The sequence below is a fragment of the Sprattus sprattus genome, assembly GCF_963457725.1.
Source record: "Sprattus sprattus genome assembly, chromosome: 15".
Classification (NCBI taxonomy): domain Eukaryota; kingdom Metazoa; phylum Chordata; class Actinopteri; order Clupeiformes; family Clupeidae; genus Sprattus; species Sprattus sprattus.
The window spans coordinates 31,852,425-31,877,876 of NC_137913.1; the positions used below are offsets into that span (position 1 = coordinate 31,852,425).

General features: G+C 42.3%; 1 protein-coding gene across 1 annotated transcript in view; it reads left to right on the plus strand.

Moving 5' to 3' along the window:
- Nucleotides 1-11,284: 11,284 nt before the first annotated feature.
- The window catches only part of LOC308376388 (protein NLRC3-like), a gene marked incomplete at both ends in the record, with an annotated part of 69,880 nt that continues 55,712 nt past the window's right edge, over nucleotides 11,285-25,452 (plus strand). The window contains one exon of the mRNA XM_080852680.1: nucleotides 11,285-11,430. Within this exon, the coding sequence (XP_080708806.1) occupies nucleotides 11,285-11,430 (146 nt within the window). The remainder of the gene's footprint in view (nucleotides 11,431-25,452) is intronic.

Sequence of the window (25,452 nt, forward strand, 5' to 3'; positions counted from 1 at the left end):
TGGCTGTGTCACATCATTTGATACAAGTTAAATCCATTTTGAGTGGTTGTGTTCAATCAATGACATTTGTTCTCTATTTGTATTTGATTGTTGCCACTTGTGTTTACCAGTATGGATGACATGTGAATTAGAGTGCAGAATATGTTTTAAGACTGAGAATGTGTTTAGAGTTTTGCTGAAAATTCTAAGTGAGACCTGCAAATTGTGTTTTTACCATGTGAAATAGTTTAAGGTATTGACAAAAGACTGCACAATTAGCTTCATGAGTTCAGGCAACAGAACTTTTTTCAGCCAGTGGGTTTTAGTGTTTTAGCAATTGTAAAAAAAACTGTAAATGAGGTGCCACCTTTGCCTGCAACATCACCTGTTCAATATGACGGTGAGATAAATGTGGAACAAACACAAAACATAAACAGGGTGGAGATGCAACAAGCAACACCAAGTCATACTGCAAGTCATCATCTGGATGTAATAATAGTATTGTACACTGGAGGGCACTCTTCATGATACAATACATACTTACGTAACAAAAGTGTCTGATAACCTTTGAGCCCACAATTTAGTTGTAGGTAACAGACATCAGTTTGTATCTGACAATCCGACCCGTGACCCTGGCAGACGCGGTGGTCTAATCCTCCGGGAACTTGTAGGTCAGTGATTACCATCACTGCAGAAAGCCTCGGTCAGATCCATACGGCCTACATGCTTCGTGTTCTGTAGCACTAGAACCAAGGATCCATCACGTTTCCGCTGGTAGAACACCACATCCCTGTTCACCTGAGGAACACAGCTTATTCTGAGTGCAATCAGTAGTAGGGGTTTACTACTTAGGCACACTGGAATGGAACTCGTAATGTTGGTACACAATGGGAATTACCCATGTGTCTTGAAAATGACTTGTGAAATGTGGGCTAATGTTTTAAGAATGTTTTGAACTGAAGTGATCTTGATGTTTTCTTACCTCTGCAGACTCGAATGGGGAGTGAAATGGGCAGCAGATCATGCTGTGTTTTAGGACCAAACAGTACATGCCTGGAGTTCATACACACACACACACACACACACACACACACACACAGACACACACACAAGACCTCATCTGTACATGCCTGGAGTTCATTACACACACACACACACACAGACACACACACACACACACGCACGCACACACAGACACACACACACAGACACACACACACACACACACACACACACACACAGGACCACACCTGGGTACTGTTCGGCGACGCTCGCTAAGCGGTTTAGCGAGCTAAATTCCAGGCAAAAAAAAAGACAACATCCCCCAGCGAGTTCACTGAAGCAACTTTTTTATTAATAACCATGGTAACCAATCACTTAGCACTTACCTGCTCCAGGGCAGGCTAACCAAAGTTTAGCTGGCTAAACTTGCCACACCCACGCCAAAAGGAGGGATCCCATTGACAAGGAGTCATAAAGTTTGATTAGCGTAGGAAAAGTTCTTTGCGATCGCCAAGAAGATCCATTTTTCCATCATGATGAGTTCTTGTATGAGCGCTACCGATCCACCCGACAAGGAATAATTAATTTAGAAGACCTTCTCGAGTCATTTATTGCATACACCACCGTAGATCATTGCATGTCTTCACTTTTTGTTATGTCGGCGATGCACTCATAATTATATGACATTGGTACAGTTAATAAACCCGAAATAACTTTCATTCGCAGCCTCAGACGTGATTTTTAGTTTGCACATGAATAGCCTACTAACGTTTTCTTTGATCCCAGGAAATTTGAGCACATAACCCATCTCCATTACGGAGATATTGGCGAAAGTTGTTTAAGTTCTTGTCCCACAATCACGATGCTATTAACCATACGTCATCAACAAATGCAACTTACATCATTGCAAACGTATAGTTTTGCAAACGTGTCTGGTTTTTGTGCAGTAGCCTAGTTAATAAAGTCTACCTCAGTCTTCTTCACAGCATATATTTTTTGTAGAAAAGGTGGATGCATGATAAGAAGAGAGAAATGCTGCACACAATATATTTTCATGCTTCAATTTATTGAATTTCTTATTAATACATTTACATTTAGTCATTTCGCAGACGGTTTATTCAAAGCTATTTACAAGGAGATGTAAAGCTACAATTTCAAGGAAAGCAAAGGGGTTTGAACTAGCAATCTGTAGCATGCAAACCATGAGTTCTACCTCAGATACACATAATAGACATTGGAAAAGATATCACAACTTAGACAGCCTAAAGACATTTTCTTATATTGCTGTCACAGACGAGGCAGTGTTGAATTTTGACATGATTATGGTCTTGAATTCTTAATAACGCGTTCATGGTCATATCCTGCCTCAGCGGAGAAAAAAAGGAGTCTTTTTCTTTGAGTTTAGACTTTTGTCTGGAAAAGAAATTCATGGTTTTGGTGATCGACCTATCCTGCCTTTTGAAGCAGGACGTGCTTGCGCAATTTAGCTGATGATTTTAGCCTGGGACAAATTAACAAGAGGTTAAAATAAATTAGCGCCCGTCGCCAGACGGGCTTGGCCTGTTCTCAATTAGCGAGCTAGTTAATCTCCATTCGCGAGCTAAATTAATTATCTTGCTTCAGTTGTACGCCGAACAGGGCCCTGTACATGCCTGGAGTTCATACACACACACACACACACACACACAGGACCACACCTGTCCATACCTGTGCCCTGTTCGGCGTACAACTGAAGCTAAGATAATTAATTTAGCTCGCGACTGGAGATTAACTAGCTCGCTAAATGAGAACAGGCCAAGCCGGGCTGGCGACGTGCGCTAAAATAAAAAATTGTCTAGTTAAGTTATCTCGTCAGCTAAATCGCGCGTGCACGTCCTGCTTCAAAAGGCAGGAAAGGTCGATCACCAAAACCATGATTTTTAATAGTCTAAACTCAAAGAAAAAGTATCATTTTTGTCTCCGCTAAGGCAGGATATGACCATGAACGTGTTATGAAGAATTCAAGACCATAATCATGTCAAAATTCAATAATGATTCAGTAATGTAGATGGGTTATGTGCTCAAATTTCCTGGGATCAAAGAAAACGTTAGTAGGCTATTTATGTGCAGACTAAAAATCATGTCTCAGGCTGCGAATGAAAGTTATTTCGGGTTTATCAACTCTACCAATGTCATATAATTATGAGTGCTGTGTTCGCATCGCCGACATTACAAAAAGTGAAGACATTCAATGTTCGACGGTGGTGTATGCAATAAATGACTCGAGAAGGTCTTTTAAATTAATTATTCCTTGTCGGGTGGATCGGTAGTGCTCATACAAGAACTCATCATGATGGAAAAATGGCTCTTCTTGGCGATCGCAAAGAACTCTTCCTACGCTAATCAAACTATTAATATGACTCCTTGTCAATGGGATCCCTCCTTTTGGCGTGGGTGTGGCAAGTTTAGCCAGCTAAACTTTGGTTAGCCTGCCCTGGAGCAGGTTAGTGCTAAGCGATTAATTATCATGGTTATTGATCCGAAGTTGGTTCGGCGAACTCCATAAAGCAGTGTTGCCTTTTTTTTTGCCTGGAATTTAGCTCGCTAAACCACTTAGTGAGCGTCGCCGAACAGTACCCTGGAACTCATATTCACACACATACACACACACACACACAGGACCACACCTGTACATACCTGGAGTTCATATACACAAAAACACACAACCATTTATGAAGTTTGACTAGAAGAAAAAGATGACGTGTGTATATTTATGTGTGTGTGTCTTGGAAGGGCGTGGTCTTTTGTATTTGTTTGTTTGTGTTTACATGTGTGTGTCTGACTGTCAGGCTAGACGTCAGGCTAGACACAGACTTAAATATGATGGAGTTTAGTCAGGCTAGACACAGACCTAATGATGATGAAGTTTAGACAGGCTAGACACAGACTTAGGAGTTTAGTCAGGCTAGACACAGACTTAAAGATGATTAGGTTTAGTCAGGCTAGACACAGACCTAATGATGATGAAGTTTAGTCAGGCTAGACACAGACTTAAATATGTAGGAGTTTAGTTAGGCTAGACACAGACTTAGGAGTTTAGTCAGGCTAGACACAGACTTAAAGATGATTAGGTTTAGTCAGGCTAGACACAGACCTAATGATGATGAAGTTTAGTCAGGCTAGACACACACTTAAATATGTAGGAGTTTAGTCAGGCTAGACACAGACTTAATGATGATGAAGTTTAGTCAGGCTAGACACAGACTTAAAGATAACAGTTTAGTCAGGCTAGACACAGACTTAACGATGATAGAATTTATTTGGATTCAGCCAGAGACAGATAACAGGCAAAGAGAGTACGAAGACAAACTGAACAGACTGGAGATAGCACTTAAACGAACAAGGAACAGAATACACAACGCACAGATGATCTTAAGGGTAAACAGAAGCAGTCCATGATAGGAATTAAACTTAGGAAAACCAGAACTAACTAAACCGTGGGATACGAAGGAGCAGGAACAAACACAGGGAGCTGATAGTCTTGAGCTTGAGTAGATGGGAGTTGGAACAAACACGGGGAGCTGATAGTCCGGAGCTTGACGAACGAAACAGAGATATGTTCATACACAACAAGACCAGACACTAACTGAAGGGGGCGAGGAGACTAAATAGTGAGATGGAGGGAGTGGCAGGTGTGCGTGATTAGGAAATCAGGGGACTGGGATTGTGACTGAGGCAGGTGAGTTGAATCAGGCGGGGGCGTGGCAGAAGCAGGTTTAAGCACTGGCTTGACAGAGAGAGAGAGAGTAAGAGAGAGAGAGAGAGGGAGAGAGACAGAGAGAAAAACCCTGAGACTGAAACCCCAAGTGGTTTCTTTAACTACATGATGTGCCTTAAAGGCACAGACCCCCAGGTAGAAGGTGCAGACAGTGACTGATATTTTATATACAAGTTAACAAAATTCCCCAAAGTATTTTGACATGGCCATGATCTTTACTGTCAGGTGTTGTTGCCAGTAGGCTCTGAGTAGGAAGTACACCTGATATGAATGTAGGTGATGTGATCCTGTATGGCTACATTCTTTATGTTTGACGTCATTAAACTACCTGAAGGGGATGTTGATAAACCAGCCTCTCACGACAGAGACTTTGCTCTTCATTTCGATGAGGTGCTATTCTCAGAAGGCAGACAAAAAAGCGAACTAATGTCTTTAAGGAAAACATGGTGAGTAACGCAAAATGCATACAGGAGTCTCTAGTGGGGGTAATGGTGAAGTAATGATGTCTGCAAGAGTCCCATATCCTGTTGGTGCTCCTGATGTTTCTGAGCAGGAAGTAGTTAAATGTACTCTTTATCACATGAGGAGAGAGAATGAACCTATGCTTAGTGAAATAGTGTGCCTGATTTGCTGAATCTTCTTAGAGGAAAATTTGTAACAAAGTAACAGCCAGTTAACACAAGTAAATAACGGAGGAGGGGCTTCAACATATTGACAGTCAAGCATATAAAAAGAAAGGGATACCATATACTCTAAAATGTGACCTGGATTATCTTGTGGTAGAGGAGCATTAAAGCTAGTTCATTATGTAAATGTAATAACTGGATTCATTTTAAGAAACAGTTGAATTCTGAACTGATACAATCATTCCCTCGATAAGTTCCTATAACTCTGTAGAGGTGATCAAACCTGTTAAGCAAGTTATCCTGTTGAGATATCATTGTTTGTACTGGAACAATGCCAGCCTCAAACCCATATTTAGTTTCATCTTGAGTAGTCTACTTTGAAGTATTAAAGCGTCCATGTTTATAACCTCTCCACTCCCCACCTACGCCATGTTTTCAGCCTTTTACATTTGGCTGGTCACATAACCCTGCTGCTCTTGGCTGGGATGAGGTGTGTCTAGTGTGAGGCAAATTAAAAACAGGAATTCACTAAACAGATTTTGTTTCATAGAAACAGAGGCAAGAAACTTTAATAGCTGTAAAGCATGGGTGAGACTGATTGATGCGTTATGTAAATAGTTTATAGACACTGAAGTGCAATATTGTATGAGGTACTGTGAACAGGCTTCACCTCTGATTGTGCAATCTTGTTTAATGATGTCAGGTATTGCAGATGGCCAGAGGCCTTCAAAGTCAGGGAATGGAGTTGCATCATTGTTGGTTGAAAAAGAATGTTGTAAAGGATTGAAGAGGAAGCCAGATAATACATGGAATCACATGGGTGGGGTTATCTATAATTATGGCATAGAAAGACATGGAGTTTGTCAGAAAGCAAGGAAGGAAAAGCCAGGCTGAACCACATCAAGACGACAGGTTGAAATAGATTGAGGCTGATTGAAGAGAGGAGGCAGCTAATGAAGCAATGGAAATAAACTGATGAACAAAGAGAAAGTATTTGTATTCTGCAGGCAGTGGTTAGAGGTTGTGCGTTGTGCAAGGGCTCACTATTGTCTCCCAGCCACACACACACACACACACTCACACACACACACACACACACACACACACACACACACACACACACACACACACACACACACACACACACACACACACACACACCTTCCTCTAAACTCAGAAACACAGAGCAAGCTGGTCTGGATTTTAGATGATAAGGGTGCGTCAGCATATATACCAAGTGGGAAATTGTCACTCTGTTGTCATCTTTATCATGAAGTAACAGTGCCTCATATTTTATTGTTTATCAGAGTGTCTTGGAAGTCAGGCTGGACACAGACTTAACAATGACAGTTAGCTCAGGCTAGACACAGACTTAAAGATGGAGTTTGGTCAGGCTAGACACAGACTTAAAGAGGATGAGTTTAGTCAGGCTAGACACAGACTTAAAGATGATGGAGTTTAGTCAGGATAGACACAGACTTAAAGATGTTGGGGTTTAGTCAGGCTAGACACAGACTTAACGATGATAGTTTAGTTAGGCTAGACACAGACTTAACGGTGATAGAGTTTAGTCAGGCTAGACACAGACTTAAAGATGATGTAATTTAGTCAGGCTAGACACAGACTTAAAGATGATGGAGTTTAGTCAGGCTAGACACAGACTTAAAGACGATAGAGCCAGAGGCAAACAGAGTACGAAGACAAACTGAACAGACTGGAAATATCACTTAAAAGAACAAGGAACAGAATATACAACGCACAGATGATCTTAAAGATAAACAGAAACAGTCTATAATAGGAATTAAACTTAGGAAAACCAGTAGTGATGTTACAAATGAACCCAAGGCTTCGGAGCTTGTGTCGCGAAAATGAAGCACTTTCTCACCGGAGTGCGTATCGAGGCTTGTATCGTTTTGCCGAGATGACGTCACCGGTGACGTCTGAAGCCTCATTTGAATCAAGTGTGTTGCGTTTCATTGAACAAACACACGATCCCAATGAACAGAAGTCGGATTTGCAGATGCTGGTCTCAATACGGTTTAATCGCAGATTTTAAACCACAATTAGAGGAAGTCACACCAGTAGATTTTCTGCAGAACTGAGTTCCGCGGCTCATATTTTAAAACATACTATGACACTCCCACTCAAGCGATGACTGGCTGTCCCTTTAACCCAATGAAATCACCTCCTATACTCTGACTCCAACCAATCAGAAGGCTTCTAACCTAAGTCTAATGACCCTCCCCTTCTCACTCATCTTACATCGTTGCTGTGTGTGACTAAAACCCCTTAAACTAATTAAATGAATTGTTACATTTCTTCTTACTTACTGACTTAATTGTTACAATCCCTCAAGTGCTTCACCAAGTGGTTCGTTCGTTCACTTTTCGCGGGATGCTACGACTATACGATGTCCCAAAACTCATCTTGTATTCGTGGTAGTTATTGTCAGTGGTTGGAAAATTAGCGATAGTTGGAGATTAAGTGGTAGTTGGCGGTTTAGATTGTTTGGTGTTGTTGGTAGTATAGATTATTTGAGATAGAGTTATGGACCCAGTTAGGAAGAGAAATACCTTGATCCAGTTGCACAAAGCACTTTCTCCCCCTTTTCAGTGCCCTGCACTGACCTGTTGTCCAGAAGCACTCATCGGTTTTACAAAAGTACTGACCAGTATTCCAAAAGCACTTTCACTCTGTTCCAACGGCATAGAGAGTAAAAGATAATTTACAGGCTTTTTTTTTAAATCTAAAGCATCGTTTAAAATTCGCTTTGGTCAGGATTCGAAACTAAACAGACTAACGTTCAAGACAACGACGCTTACTGTTGTGCCACCATATAATCCTTAATGTGTAGATAAAACTATTATTAGAACAAAGAATATAAAAATAAAGCCTTTATTGTCATTGTATTCGCCTACAATGAAATTTGAATTAATGGAGAAACGTTTTCTTCCACCATACGTTTGTGTGCATGTTATTTTAGCAGGCCTTGGGCACCACAACAAATTTAACAAATTCACTGTCCCGGGAAAATATTTCTTACACCGTCTTTTTATTGACCTGCAGGTGTCACTAGAGAGCGAACAACGCTTCGAGTAGTGAACCTTTTTTCAACACGTCTGGCTGGAAAGCTTTGAGGGTTCATGAAGCTTCATTTTGCCATCACTAAAAACCAGAACTTACTCAACCATGGGTTACGAAAGAGCAGGAACAAACAGGGGGAGCTGATAGTCCGGAGCTTGAGTAGACGGGAGTTGGAACAAACACGGGGAGTTAGTAGTCTGGAGCTTGACGAACAAAACAGTGATATGTCCATACACAACAAGACCAGACAGTAACTGAAGGGAGTGAGAAGATGAAATAGTGAGATGGAGGGAGTGACAGGTGTGCGTGATTAGGAAATCAGGGGACTGGGATTGTGACTGAGGCAGGTGAGTTGAATCAGGAGGGGGCGTGGCAGGAGCAGGTTTCAGCGCTGCCGTGACACAGAGAGAGAGAGAGACGTGTGTGTGAAAGAGAAAGAGAGAGAGAGAGAGAGAGTGAGAGCGAGAGAGAGTGAGAGTGAGAGCGAGAGCGAGAGCGAGAGAGACGTGTGTGTGAAAGAGAAAGAGAGAGACATAACTCTGTGACTGAAACCCCAAGTGGTTGCTTTAACTACTGTACATGATGCACCTTAAAGACACAGACCCATAGGTAGCAGGTGCAGACAGTGACTGATATTTTATATACAAATTAACAAAATTCCCAAAAGTATTTTGACAGCATTTCACAGTAAATTGCCATGATCTTTACTGTCAGGTGTTGTTGCCAGTAAGCTCTGAGAAGGGCGTACACCTTTCAAAGTCAGGGAATGGAGTTGCATCATTGTTGGTTGAAAAAGAATGTTGTAAAGGATTGAAGAGGAAGCCAGATAATACATGGAATCACATGGGTGGGGTTATCTATAATTATGGCATAGAAAGACATGGAGTTTGTCAGAAAGCTATGAAGGAAAAGCCAGGCTGAACCACATCAAGACGACAGGTTGAAATAGATTGAGGCTGATTGAAGAGAGGAGGCAGCTAATGAAGCAATGGAAATAAGCTGATGAAGAACAGAGAGGAGGTATTAGTGTTCTGCAGGCAGTTGTAAGAGGTTGTGCGTTGTGCAAGGGCTGTATCGTCTACCAGCGGGGGCGTGGCCACGTGGTGGCCAGGGGGGGCCACAGCCACTATTGGTCAGAGAATGGCCACCCTGGATGGATAATAGTCCAGAGTCAGCTGCCATCAGGAGGTCATTAGTAATTTTGATGAGGGCCGTTTCTGTGCTGTGGCGGGGACGAAAACCGGATTGGAATTGTTCATAGAGGTTATTGTTGGAGAGATGGGCATGGACCTGTGATGCCACTACCTTTTCCAGGATTTTTGAGAGAAATGGCAGTTTGGAGATGGGACGAAGGTTATTGAAGTTGTTGGGGTCTGAACCAGGTTTTTTTAGCGTGGGTGTCATTGCAGCAGATTTAAGAGAAGATGGGACTGAACCAGAGGTCATGGAAGAATGGATAATGGCAGTTATCAGGGGCAGTAGAGAGGGGAGGGAGGCTATAACCAGGGAGGAAGGCAGTGGGTCGAGTTGACAGGTGGATGATTTGGATTTCCGGATGGCATCTGATAACTCAGCGGCAGAGGGGAGTTGGAAGCATGAAAGTGGTACAGAGATGGGGGAGTGGAGAATTAGAGGGGGTGGACAACTAGACATATGAGGGGTTAGTTGCTGGTGGATGGTGGCTATTTTTGTATTAAAAAATGACATCAGGGTGTTACAGTGGTCAGTGGAGTAGAAGTGTGGGGGAAGGGAATCTGGGGGGCGCAGTGTGCTGTTGACCACTGAGAACAGGGCCCTAGTGTTCCCAGCACCAGCAGTGATTTTTTCTGTAAAGTGTTGGGATTTAGCTGAGGAAAGGGCGTCTTTGTATTTGATGACGTGGGCATGATAGATCTGCTTGTGGATAGTGAGTCCAGATCTTCTGTAAAGCCGCTCCAGCTGGCGCCCTTTGGCTTTTAGCTGACGTAGGTGAGGGGAGAACCAAGGGGCTGGGTGGTTGAATGAGACAGTCCGAGTTTTGAGGGGAGCAAGTGAGTTCAGCAGAGTTTGGAGACCATTATTGTAGAGAGAAACCAGATGATCCGGGGTGCATGGGTAACTGATGATGGGGAAATTATCAATGCCTGTTCTGAAATCAGCTAAATTGATGTTTTTTATGTTACGGAAGGACATAACATGTGACTGTTTGGTTCTGGATAATGTTAAAGATAAATTAAACGAAACAAGCATGTGATCAGAGATGGGGAGATCGACAGCAGAACAGTTAAAAGGAGTGGCACCTGAGCAACAGACCAAGTCTAAAATATGGCCTTTGGAGTGGGTAGGGAAATCAATATATTGTTGTAGGCCAAAACTGTCCAGGCAAGAAGTGAACTCCTTAGTGGAAGTATTATTAATGTTGTCCATGTGAATATTGAGATCACCCAGGACAATTATGTTTGATGATAGTGAGCAGATGTGGGTGAGAAATGTGGTGAATTCATCAATGAAATCCTTATTATGTTTCGGTGGGCGGTAGATGTTGACTAAAACAGTTGGAGCGGGACCATTCAATTGTAGAGCGACAGATTCAAAATATTGAAACACTGGCACGGTGACAGGCGAAACCTTCCAGGTCTCGCGGTGAATTATCGCAAGACCACCTCCTCTGCCGGTGTGACGGGGTTGAGAAGTGTAAACAAACCCAGGTGGAGTAGACTCATTCAGCTGAGAAAAGTCATTGGGTTGCTGCCACGTCTCCGTTAGACAAAGAAAGTCATACTTGCGGTCGAGGAGGAGGTCTTGTAGTAGTTGTCCCTTGCCAGTGATGGAGCGGATGTTAAATAGCCCAAGATGGATGTCACTGTGCTCGTTGGAGAAGCCTGCGGTGGCCGACCTGGCTAGGCTGGCTAACGCGCTGTGGTCCACCTTTCTGGGGGCATATCTCGGAGGTCGGCGGCGGGACGAGGACCAGAAGGAGCCGATAGCAGCTTACAGCATGATGTAATGAAAGAGTGAATTTAGAGGATCAAGAGAAAACAGCATAAAGAACGTGACAAGACAAACAAACTGCACCTCCTTGGCGAAAGAGATTACGCTACTAATCAGGCTCCAGTTTTGGAGAATGAGCGCGTGGGATATTCAATAGGCCTATATGTTTTAGACTAACAAGAGGCTGGATAACTAATCAAAGCTCTGGGGCCGGTATTTCAAAACTTGTAATCCAGATCTAAATGATCTGCGGCAGGTATTTCAAAATGATCCCACAGGATTAGTCCTCCTGGATTGGATTAAATTCTGATCAGATCCTAAAAACGGGTATTTCAAAGGAAATCTGATCCTGAAGATTCAGATTCAGATTTAGGAATCCAATCCTGCCTTTGACCCGGATTAAAAACTACTGTTGAGTATTTCAAAACAGGATTACCCTGATCCCACCTCAGAGGTGGATTTGAGGGAGATTACATGTAAAGGTTTTAACAGCCTAAGTGTAACTGCTCCTAAAGTTATTTGTTTGATACAGTAGCTACACTGCTGTTTGATCAATGTTTATTTATTTGCACGTTCCTTTATTTTTCAGCAAACACAGGGAAAGTTTGAATATGAATGCCTTATTTAAGTAACAGTTTTTTGTTAAATTATACCCACTGATAAAAGCCTCCACTGAAAATCAGTCAAATGTATTTATTAACATGCATTTAGCACACACAATAATTTTCATAGCCAAAGCTGTGTGTTAACTGCCTGTCTTCTCTTTCCACAAACATATGTAAAGAAAAACAAATATTAAGGTTTTAGGGCTGTCCCTTTTGTTGACAACTGTCTCTTAAAAGATGTTTACAACACATTTTAAATTCTACACACAATGCCTTGCGAGTAAATGCATTAAAATGTGGACTGTGGACCGCGACATACAGATGCTAGCCTATTTACTAACTTGTTAGCTCCTTAACACAGGAGTCAATGAAGCAGTGTTAGCTCGCATTAGCCTGAAATCTGCTTTATTTGACATCGCCAGGCTTTTCTTTCTACTTTGGGCTGATTTACGTAATTGGTTAACTCAATATAATGATTGCCTTTCATCTAGTCTTAGGACGCATCAACAGTGACCCAGATTATACTTAAATTTAGATACAATAGTGCTAGTTTATCCCTTTTCTGGTAAAATGTTCGCTCCATTTCCTGTTTCCTGACTGTGATCCAGGGGGCGGGACGAATTTGGACATCCTAATCTGCCGGTATCAGGATCACTCTGATCCAATCCAGCAAAGTTTTGATTTTTACCGGGATAGATCAGGTTGATCCGTGGCTGAGGACAGGGGGATTCGGTTATCCGGATCATTCTGATCTGGATTACAAGTTTTGAAATACCGGCCCCAGGGGCCGGTATTTCAAAATGATCCGACAGGATTAATCCTCCTGGATTGGATTAAATCCTGATCAGATCCTGAAAACGGGTATTTCAAAGCAAATCTGATCCTGAAGATTCAGATTCAGATTTGGGAATCCAATCCTGCCTTTGATCTGGATTAAACACTGCTGTTGAGTATTTCAAAATTTAAGTGGGAAACCTGGATCAGTTTGATCCTTAAAATCAGGATCACCCTGATCCCACCTCAGAGGTGGATTTGAGGGAGATTACATGTAAAGGTTTGAAGAGTTTAGATGTAACTGCTCCCAAAGTTCTTTGTTTGATACAGTAATTCACTGATGTTTGATCAATGTTTATTTTCGTTGTACTTTCCTTTCTTTTTCAGAAAACACAGCGAAAGTTTGAATATGAATGCCTTATTTAAGTAACAGTTTTTTGTTAAGTTATACTGATAAAAGAATCCACTGAAAATCAGTCAAATTTATTTATTAACATGCATTCAGCACACACACTTAATTTTCATAGCCAAAACTCAAAAGGTTATGCCAATTGGAGCAGGTCTGTTAACTGGCTGTCTTCTCTTCCCACAGACATCTGTAAAGAAAAACTAATATTAAAGTTTTAGGGCTGTCCCTTTTGTTGACAACTGTTTCATAAAAAGATACAACACATTTTGAAATCTACACTCAATGCCTTGCGAGTGAATACATTCAAATGGACTGTGGACCGCGACATACAGACGCTAGCCTATTTACTAGCTTGTTACCTCCTTAACACAGGAGTCAATGAAGCAGCGTTAGCTCGCATTAGCGCGAACTCTGCTTAATTAGAGATCGCCGAGCTCTTCTTTCAACTTTGTGCTGATTTAAGTAATTGGTTAACTCAATATAATGATTGCCCTTCATCTAGTCTAAGGACGCATCAACACTGGCCAAGATTATACTTTAATTTAGAGACAAAAGTTGAGCTAGCTTCTCCTTTTCCTGGTAAAAAGTTAGCTCCCTTTCCTGTTTCCTGTCTGTGATCCAGGGGGCGGGACGGATTTGGACATCCCAATCTGCCGGTATTAAGATCACTCTGATCCAATCCAGCAAAGTTTTGAAATACCGGGATAGATCAGGTTGATCCGTGGCTGAAGACAGGGGGATTTGGTTATCCGGATCATTCTGATCTGGATTACAAGTTTTGAAATATCGGCCCCTGGATAACCAAATCTCAGATTTCCCGCTAAAGTTTTGAAATACTCAACAGCAGTTTTTAATCCGGATCAAAGGCAGGATTGGATTCCCAAATCTGAATCTGAATGGTCCGGATCAGATTTGCTTTGAGGAGTTTTTAGGATCTGATCCGGATTTAATCAAATCCAGGAGGATTAATCCTGTTGGATCATTTTGAAATACTGGCCCCTGGAATGCAAAAAGCTTAACTGGAAAGAAGAACCAATACCAATAAAATGGAGTCACAAATGTGACAGTTAATAATGATTATCACATCTCACAGTACTACTGATGGAACTGGAAATATGCTATCTGTTGTAGTAAGACATTAACTGCTTGTTCTGTATCTGCAACTTACTCTGGATGTTTACTCTGTCTGTCTCTCCCTAAGCAATTGACATGTGACACCCCCCCCCCCCCCCCTCTTCCTGCTAGAGTCCTTTGTGTCCTGGCATTAACCATCCCCCCCCCCCCATAGGTGAACCTCTCACTGTACCCCCCCCCTCCTCTCACCTAAAGGGTGTGGCCCTCCCCCCCCCTTCTGTACTGTAACCTGACTGAATGCATAAATGCCATTGCATTATGCTATCAGGTAGGCCTTTCTCTGAGAAGCAGCTGAGAGGGGGACTCCACGCTGAAATAAACCTACAGAAACCTGACTTCGTCCTCCGGTCCATTCTTCATCTTTAGCGTGCTTATTAATATTCTTATTAATATTCTGTCACTATGGAAACAAATAGCAGATGTAGACTAGAATGCGTTTCGTGAACGAACTGCGAGAGTGTGCTTGCTCTGTTGCGGCCATGACCTTTGACATTGCAGCCATAACATCACACAAAGGATCAGACATGGGAAGAAAAGTATTAACTGTCTGAGGTGTAACTAGAAATAACCTTTATTGTTATAACATCAAGTATATAGCCATAACATCACACAAAGGATCAGATATGGGAAGAAAAGTATTAACAGTCTGAGGTGTAACTAGAAACAACCTTTATTGTTAAATCTAGGGGCAGATGTCAGTGATAATTGCTTAGATTTTCTTAATGATAATTTACAACACTTAGTAAACAAAACAAAAAAAGGTGTGGCATCCAACATGGGCCTGTAGTCTTGTAAATCACATAATGTATAGGCCTTCAATAACAGGGAGCATGAATCTATCTATATACTTATAGATGTATTCATATCTATTTGTCCATCCACGCATCCAATATAATGTGCCCGTGGGATCACGTGATGTTAACTAAAAAACGTCAGGTCCCTCCCTCACCCCTAATTAGTTCACTCGCAGTGATTCTGGAAGACGGATGTAGGATATCACGTAACCTGTTGATAATCTAGCCAAGGCCTGTATGACTGTCAGGTTGTTGACCAAAAATGTAAAGTTTATCTTTCTGTACCCATCGGTTGACCAATAAAAGTTTAAACAAATCCGAGTTATTGTCGGACCGTCGCATTTTTTTCTGAGCAAGTCGCCCCAACCGGATAACCCAGTACATCTGACGAAGTTGGCTTGAAATGTGTAAGCTGTGCTAGAAAGTTAGCACAAATAGCTAAACCTATCAACTTTCGTTGACAGCCACTGATGAGAACAGCGATGTATTATTTCAGTGTGTATTAATTGAAAATGATTAGTTTACCACCCAGATAGCAGGGAGAGGTTGGCCCAACGTTGGCCCAATGTCGTCACAGACGTTGGCACGACGGCGCATGCCAACGATGGGCCAACGGACTTTTGGCCGTCGGGGACACGTTGGGCCAACGTTGGCAAATAGGAGTGAGAGTCGGTTTTGGTTGGCTTTTAACCAATTGCCAACGTTGGCCCAACCAATTGCCAACGTTGGCTTATAACCAATTGCCAACGTTGGCTTATAACCAATTGCCAACTTTAGCTTATTTTTGTTAAACCAAGCTATTTTTCGCTTTCTATGATTTTACAGAAGTCCACCCGATGTCTATTCAATGTCATAATTCAATAATTCAAATCAGGATAAGGTGTAACAATGTCCCATAATCCAAGGACGGTCATACTTCAATTGCCACCACATTTAATGCATCCAAAAACTTAAGGCAACCTAAAAAATCCGCTTAACAAATATGTTTTTATCAATATAAATATGGTTTAATGAATCAACCTTACATATTTCAGAAGTGACAGGTGTGTAGACAATGCAAAAAGTCTTGTTTGACTCTCAGCAGGAACATCTCTTACCGTATTTTCCGATTTGTTTTGTACTGTTGCGAAATGGCAACAAAGTCGATAGCCTAGGCACGGCCCGTAAGGAATTTAAACAGACAGCAGTTACCTACAGGTAAAAAATAATTTACTGCAGGCAACACGCAAGCAAAGAAAAAACAAGCGAACACACAAATAAATTAGTCTTGGTAGGCTAGTCCGCATCAGAGCCGTCGCTGGACACATCACCAGCCGTAGAGATCATAGACATCCTATTACGTAATAGGATGTCTATGGTAGAGATAGCTCAGCTGCTAACTAAATGACAGGTAGCTAGCCAGCTAACAAAATCACGCTTAGCGTAGACAAGAATGTGAATGCTGCGCCTGCTTGCGTTACCTAGTCGATAGTGCTACGTCTTATGTGGTTAATTAACGATACGGTTCCTATACCTTTACTGATGAATGTGGATCAAAAGTTTAAATTACTTGTGGAAAATTGAAATGACTCGCTACAGTCAGAAAAAAGTGACGAAGGCAGTTCACAATATCTGCTAACGGTTTTTAATTTAATAGCTCGTGGCTATTTGTATTGTTACGCAGTGATAGAGATTCTGAAAGTGTTTACAGAGACGCGTCGCGGAATCACAATGTCTGGCCACCAGTAGGCTATATGCTTTTAATACTCATGTTTATCTTAATAAAAAAAACACAGGATTGATTACCAATATGCCCTTCAGAAAAAGGTGGAATGGTTAAAAAAAAAAAAAAAAGCACAATCAAAATGTTGGGCAGCCGACGTTGAGCCAACATGGACCCAACGTCAGCTGCCCAACCAATTGCATTTTGATATTAATGTTGGGCAGTTGACGTTGGGTCAGTGTTGGCCCAACGTTGGAATTCCAACTCCAACTGTAAAAAGCACAGAGTTGGAATTCCAGCCTTGGGCCAACGTTGAACCAACGTCGACTGCTCAACCATTGCATTTTGACGATATTGGTTGAGCTGCTGACGTTGGTTCAACGTTGGCCCAAGGTTGGAATTCCAACGCCGACGTTGCCAACCATTACCGACGTTGGGCCAACCTCTCCCTGCTATCTGGGCAGGCACTTACATCTATGTCATCCAACATGGAAAATCCATGTTCTAACTCATGTGAGTTATCGTTGGTAGGCTACTCATCATTATAGTTTTTTCAAGGCTGAAAATTGGCGATCTTTTTGGTGCTGACATATTGACGAAATTACTTATTATGTGATGAAGTCTTGAGCTGAGGTAATTATATCAGAGGCAACAAAGTTACATTCTTTGCAGCAGGAAAGTGAGTCATATGTAACAAATAATGTGTTTCAAAGAATTAGATGGAACAAATTACTTTTATTGGGTAGGTAGATATAAGATAGCCAGTGACTTCAGGCGAACTCCGGCTCCCTCCGTGGTGGACACCATAAGCAGTAAAGAGTTTGGAACATCATTTGTTGACTCGGAGCATTCTTTAATTTCTGTTGAATATGCCCGTGATATAAAGCTTGATGGTGGATACTAAACGAGGGGAAATCTACTGTACGGAATATGTAGTTTCAGAACGAACGTCAAAGATCTTCAATGGTAAGACTTGTCGGTTGTGCCTCTGTTGGTGTCTCGTAAAACGTAAGTTTTATTAAAGCATAGCGTGTGTATTGTGTAGCTATTTCATTCCGAGATGGCAGGGGAGTGAAATGCTCCGCTCTGCTGCTGGTATACAGACAGCCGGAAAGGTTACCAAACGGATAGGCCGTAGGGTGAACACGGTTTTCGTTTCAGCCCGTTCCACTCACTGGCATCTACACAATCTTTAGCTTATAAAAAAGAACGAGTCGCGGTTAGTTACCAAAAAAAAGTTCGTCGCAGATTTTCCAGTCGATTGTCTATATGGCTTTGTTTTATGCAGAACTAGAGACTTCAGAGCGTAATAAGATTTTTGTCGGGAGGCGTGCCACGGTTCGACACGTGATCATGCTACACCAATGAGAAGGCTGCATTTGTCAACAGAATGGAAAAATGGCGGCTCCCGTGTGGTTAGAAACATCGTTAAAGATAGAGGAAAACATCGGAACATCCTCAAAAGTGGGCTAAATTAATTCTAATTAGTGCTGTATAGATAGCCGCGTCCAAGAATAACAATGAGGCAAATATACGATAATGTTATTTTTATGTTAAGTCATTTACATCAAGTTTGACATACATGGGAATACCCATTACTGACGATCTTACATGGACTGTGAACACCCACCGAAGAAATCAAGGCAAAGACTGTTCTTCCTACATCAGTTGAGGAAGTTCAGCACCATCAGCTGTGTGTCCTGACAGCATCACTTGGTATGGGAACTGTACAGCCTGTGACTGCAGCACCGAATCATCAGAGCATCTCTCCATATTCTGCAGGAGACCTACAAGAAAAGACCTACCTACCAGCGCCCAAGGTATTGTAAAGGATTCCTAACATCCTGACCATGGACTTTTCAAAACACTGAGGTCAGGCAAATGTCTCTGCTGCTACAAGACCAGAACTGAGAGACTGAGGAGGAGCTTCTTTCCTCAAGCATTCCTTATCCTGAACACACACAATGACTATATACATCAATTACACCTTTTTTCACACACTGCTCTTTAAACTCCCTCTTGATATTTATGAAAAATATTTCTTGATCTATCTTTCTTCACACTCGCACAGAAAAAACAGTAGTATTTTTATGTATGTGACAAATAAACCTCCATGTATCAATAAAAGGCAGTAATTGTAAATACCAATGACCATCTGTTTGTTCATTCATTCATTCATTCTTCCACAAATGAAAACAACACTAATGAACCATAAAAAGACTCTTTATGAAACATGAAATATGATATATAAATCTGTACAAAACTGAATAAGAAATAACAGATTAGGGACACTCAGTCCTCACTGTTAGTGTCAGTGTCAGGACAGTTATCTTCCAGTTCCTACAGCAACCACATAGGTCAACTACATGCAACACAATCCTGCAGAAAAACATCTGTCTGTCTCACAGGCCCCTTTGCAGCCACAGTGTAGCACATGCAAAACACTGTCAGGGGCCGGATTTCTAGTCATCCAGGTGACGTGCAAGTTCCCATCCTCTATTTGCCAACCATATCCAGCAGGTGATGGAGCACTTATATTATGTTTGAGACAGGACCTCATTATTGCAGCCTGGTAGTTTGCCCTTTTGCAGTGCTGATGGAGGGCATCAGTGGTAGGGGGAATGGATAATTCTGGCAAGGCTGATGATGTCATACAGAAAGCCTTGAACCTTGCTTTATTTACATTATCAGCAGCCGACTGATCATATAAGTGGCATACATACTGGCAAAGAAATGCAAATGTTGACTGCTCCAAGTTTAAGTTAGTACCTAAACTTTTAAAAGCCTTTAGGTACTCATCTTTCTCACATGCAACAGAAAATGTCTTTCTTTTTCCTTTGCCATTAAAGGCACTTGTGGAGTCACACCCAGAGAATGTTTGAATTCCGATCAAGGCTGAACACACACTGGTTCCAAGAGCTGATGACACCTTGGTAATGTCAATGATACATGTCCTGTTGCCAGTCCCTGTGAAAACATATAAAGTGCATGGCAAATCTGTCTGCACACTTACAGCAATGACTGCCACATCTGTAGATGCCAGACAGTGTAGCGGGTTGAAACGGAAACAGGGTTCACCTTACAGCCTATATGAGGATGTGCATGTCTGTGAGTGTGAGTGTGCACACACTGGGCACCTTCACGAGGCTTCTCTCCAGTCTTCTCTTCCACACACACACACACACAAACAGAGTTGAAGACCTTGTAAATGTTTTCCCACATAGTATTTTTTTGCAAATGAAAATGCCAGTGAAAATGCCTTTACATATTGTAAACATATAAAAGGTCAGGCACATTTATGTGGACCTTCCCTGCCATGTACTATCAGGTGACGTTTTAAAGACCCAGCTTGTTTAGAAGTTTTTCCACATTGGCATGAGTATCAACATATGCATTTGAGAAGGGCAAACTTCACACTTCAGAATTCAAGCATTTACGTGGCTTTTCTTCACTGTGCAACCGCTGATGGCATTTCAGACTTGATGTCCTAGTGCAGTGTTTCTCAACCACTGGGCCGCTGCACTTATCCTTATTACTACTGTATTTTGTGCTGTGTCTGTATTTAACCCTTATTTAATGTTAATCACAATTACAAACGAGGGTCTGACAGGGCTTACAATTAGGTGTGAGTGCTCCAGATCAATGAGGAAAAGTCAACCCCCTCGCTGGATTTCTAAAGTTGGGATGATTATTGTATTTCTGTAAGTGTGTGTGTGTGTGTGTGTGTGTGGGAGAGAGAGAATCTGGGAGTAGAGCTGTAATGTTATAGGGGAATGAGGGTTTTTTGTTGTGACTGAAATCTCACCTGTGAGTGTGTGTGTGCGTGTGTATGTGTCGAAATGTGTGTGTAGCCTACTGTATGTGGGGTGTGTGTGTTTGTATGTGGAGTGTGTGTGTGGCTGTTGCCACCTTAAGTTTTTGCCCATTTTCTTAAATCCATAGTGTCAAAGTTAGTTAAACTCGCAGGCAAACATAGTCTTTGCAGGGGCAGTGAACCAGCTCAAGGATCACCTTTGGAGCTGGTGGAAGTGACATCCAGAGTCATAATTCTTGTCTTTGTTCATCTGTCAGACGATGTCCTCATTTCTTTGTGATTTCTAAGAAATGCTCATGACTTCTTACAATGTTGCATGGAATTGTTTGTGTATCATCTAAGCCTATGAGTTCTCATAGTTAAGATCACCTCAGGTGACGTAGGAAGTACAGTCTTTGCCTTGATTTCTTCGGTGTGCTGGGTGTTCACAGTCCATGTAAGATCGTCAGTAATGTGAATGCCCATGTATGTCAAACTTGATCTAAATGACTTAACATAAAAATAACATTATCGTAATTTTGCCTCATTGTCCTTCTTGGACGCGGCTATGTATACAGCACTAATTAGAATTAATTTAGCCCAATTTTGAGGATGTTCAAGTGTTTTCCTCTATCGTTAACGATGTTTCTAACCGCACGGGAGCCGCCATTTTTCCATTCTGTTGTCAAAAAGCAGCCTTCTCATTGGTGTAGCATGATCACGTGTCGAACCGTGGCACGGCTCCCGACAAAAATCCTATTACGCTCTGAAGTCTCTAGTTCTGCATAAAACAAAGCCATATAGACAATCGACTGGAAAATCAGCGACGAACTTTTTTTTGGTAACTAACCACCACTCGTTCTTTTTTATAAGCTAAAGATTGTGTAGATGCCAGTGAGTGGAACGGGATTCACTTTCTAAAGGACTTTTCGTGCTTCACCTTGCGGCCTAGGAATGAAATAGCTACACATTACACACGCTATGCCTTAATAAAACCCACATTACTCACATACTGGTTAACACTGTTAGAGCGGGTGTATAAACTGTACCTGAAACTGTTGCCACTACATTGGTTTTAATATTTTGCACTCTCTATCTAACCACTCGTTCAGGTGTTTTCTTGAGTTGGTACAGCACACTACTGCATACGTAGTTCCCGAACCACTTTTCCTCTCCTTTTTCACATTACTGTGTCTCTGCGTCGATATCGGCGATACCTAGCAAAATAAACCTGAGCCTGGGTGAAGGCTAAATAGCTCGCTAGCTATCATCACTCTATTCGCGATTGTATCAATAGTATATCTAGGTCTTCTTTGGTGACTGTTGTTGGACCTTTTGAACTGTCTGTGGGTTGTGAACGTAAACAACTCGCTAGCTATTACTACTACTGTATCAAGATATAAAGCTTAATGGTGGTTTTCGATTTACATGATTTTTATGGCATTTAAGAGATATAAACCTTGATGGTGGTTTTCGATTAGCATGATTGTTATGGCATTTAAGAGAGCTTCTCCTATCTCAGGGTGTGTGACGTCACAATGGCTCAACCTTCCACCATGTTAGTCAATGAGAGAAAAAGGTGATGAAAAAGAGGAATAAAAAAGGAGTGGCAAGGAGTACCGCCACGAAAAGTCATAGCGGCTTGCACCGGATCGAGCCGGACATTTCGGTGTTTGAATGGCGTCTCTATCTCAAACGGGCGAGGAGTTGTTAGCTGCAAGAAAAACGGGGAGAATAAATAAATAAATAAAGAAAACTTGACGATAACAATACTGTGCTTCCCTTCGGGCAAGCACACTAATAAAGAAAACTTGACGATAACAATACTGTGCTTCCCTTCGGGCAAGCACACTAATTATGAAAATAAAACATGGTGTAGAAATATAACAAATCAACACGTATAAAAAAGTTCAAAGTACTTTATTTGTCATTGCCACAAAGACAACGAGACAGTAGAGGCAACCAGACTTCTTACACAGCTAAATAATAATAAATAACAATTAATAAATAGATTCATAAATATCATACATAAAATAATAATAATAAAAATAATAAATGCAATATATTTCCATATCTCCATATTTCCATATTAAGGTGCATCAAGTGTTAGAGTGCACAGTCCAAGGGGGGCGGGGCGGGCTGGGCCGGGGGGAGATGAAGGGGGGGTGGGGTGGGTAAGCTGTTGAGGAGCCTTATTGCACAGGGATAGAAGCTCTTTGCCATCCTGGAGGTGCGTGCCTTTTTTGATCTGAACCTTTTCCCTGATGGGAGTAACAGGAACAGATGATGGGCAGGATGAGAAGGGTCTGTGAGGATGCGTTTAGAGCGCTGCAGGCAACGGGAGGAGGAGATGGACAAGATGTCGGGCAGCTCTACTCCAATGATCCTTCCCGCTGTTTTAATCAGCCTCTGGATGGCTGCCTGCTCCGCCTTTGTACAGCTGTAGGACCATACATTCAGGCAGTATGTAAGCACACTCTCTATAGCGCAGCGGTAGAAATTGTACAGCAGCCTCTGAGGAAGGTGTTCTTTCCTCAACTTCCGGAGGTAAAAGAGGCGTTGCTGGGCCTTCCCTAAAACGGAAGCTGTGTTTTTGACCCAGGACAACTCCTCCGTCAGTGTCAGACCCAGAAACTTTAGAGAGGTGACACGCTCAACCTCTTCACCGTTGATGTAGAGTGGGATATGGTGATTATGCTGGGAAGACTTCCGGAAGTCAATGATCATCTCTTTTGTTTTCTTAATGTTGAGATTGAGGTTGTGCTCAGAACACCAGACTGCCAGGTTTCCCACTTCTTGCCTGTAGGCAGCCTCATCGTTGTTGGAGATGAGGCCAAGCACTGTTGTATCATCTGCAAATTTGAAGATATAGTTGGATGGGCAGGAGGGAGCACAGTCATGGGTGTAGAGGGTGTATAAAAGTGGGCTGAGCACGCAACCTTGTGGGGCGCCAGTGCTGATGGTCAGATTTGAAGAGTGATGCTTCCCCAGTTGTACACTCTGTGTGCGTTTGGTCAGGAAGTCCAATACCCAGTTACACAGTGCAGCATTGAGGTTTAAGTCCTGAAGTTTGGAGATGAGTTTGCCTGGAAGGATTGTATTGAATGCAGAACTGTAATCTATAAAGAGAATACGGATGTAAGTGTTCTTTAACTCCAGGTGCTCCAGTGCAGTGTTAAGCAGCAGGGCTACTGCATCCTCTGTAGATCTGTTCGCTTTGTAGGCAAATTGATGTTGATCAAAGGAAGCTGGTGTGATGCCTCTTATGTGTTTCATGACCAGCCTTTCCAAGCATTTAGCAGGTATGGGGGTGAGAGCCACTGGCCTATAGTCGTTCAGGCACTTGACTGCAGTCTTTTTTGGCACAGGTATGATGGTTGATGCTTTGAAACATGGGGGGACATGTGAAAGGGCTAGAGAGCGGTTGAAAATGTCTGTAAATACCTCTGTCAGCTGGTCACTGCAATTCTTTAGTACGCGGCCTGCCACACCATCTGGTCCTGCCGCTTTCCTGGGGTTGATGTTTTTCAGGCAGAGTCTGACCTCGTGGGGGGTCAGAGTGGGTGCAGTATCGTCAGAGGGTAGGGGCAGAGGCAGCTCACCATTGTTGTCCCTGTCGAACCGTAACTTAACAAGGTAACTTGCCAGCTACCTTGGAAATAATGGATGCTTTTTATACCACAGCCCAATCCATCAGGAGAGACCTCCATCTCCTGTGCCCACTTGTGTGTCCATGAAGAGTGACCAGTCAAAGGGTCGTGGCATCAACTTCCAACATGGAGATGTCACCGATGGATCAATAACTGGAGGGGCGGAAAGGTGAATTATCACATCTTACAGCATGATGTAATGAAAGAGTGAATGTTAGGTGAAAATTCACTTATCAAGTTATCTCAGGACTCCGGATTTGTATATCAGTATATTTATTCAGTACTAATTGCTATCGGGCCATAAATGTTTAGCATGTCAGTCAAAAGAATCTAGCATGGGGGCTGAGTAGTTTGAGGAATCAACAAAGCTGGTGTCGCTGGGTTGCAACTCAGTCATCAGTACTCTCAGTGAAGGGAGTGAGGGGTTTAAGTGTGGGAGTGACAGGTGCTGGCCATCAGTACACTCAGTGAAGGGAGTGAGGGGTTTAAGTGTGTGAGTGACAGGTGCTGGTCATCAGTACTCTCAGTGAAGGGAGTGACGCCCCTGTCACACCTATGCGTTGGAATGCATTGATGCGTCAGGGTAAACGCATCCCCATTCACTTTGAATGGGGTGCGTCATCCTTTGCCGAACTGAATTGTGGCTCCGTTGGGTTCACGTGCGTTGCGTTTCATGCTTTGCTTGTGGCAAGAGTTGAAGAATGTTCAACTTTTCGAGAGGCAATGCATGTGTCAGCGAATCAAATTGCCTTTCATGCATAACTGACAGCACAGGCGCTAGCCAAACATATCCCGTCTATGCTCACGTCTACAGAGCAGCAAGCTCAAAAAAAAGATGCCGGCCAAGCTCCGTAGATGGTCGTATTTGTACCTACAAGTTGGTTGTTTGACTTTTTTTTTGGTTAGATTTCTTAAAAGTTACAGAGAAATAGACACTGTAAAGAAATAGACAATTTAAAAACCCCTTTATTGTAACTGAAAAATATGTCTGATAGGATTTGCGAGGTGTCTGAGCACCCTATCTAATGTTAGCATGCTACCACTCACAGGGTAAACAGCTTGCTAGTGGCGTGATTGGTTTGTTGACCTGTCAATCTCACTATAACGTCGCTGGTATCAACAGAGCCCCACGCGCCAGACTCCTCCTCCGCCATCCGTTGGATCAATGCATTC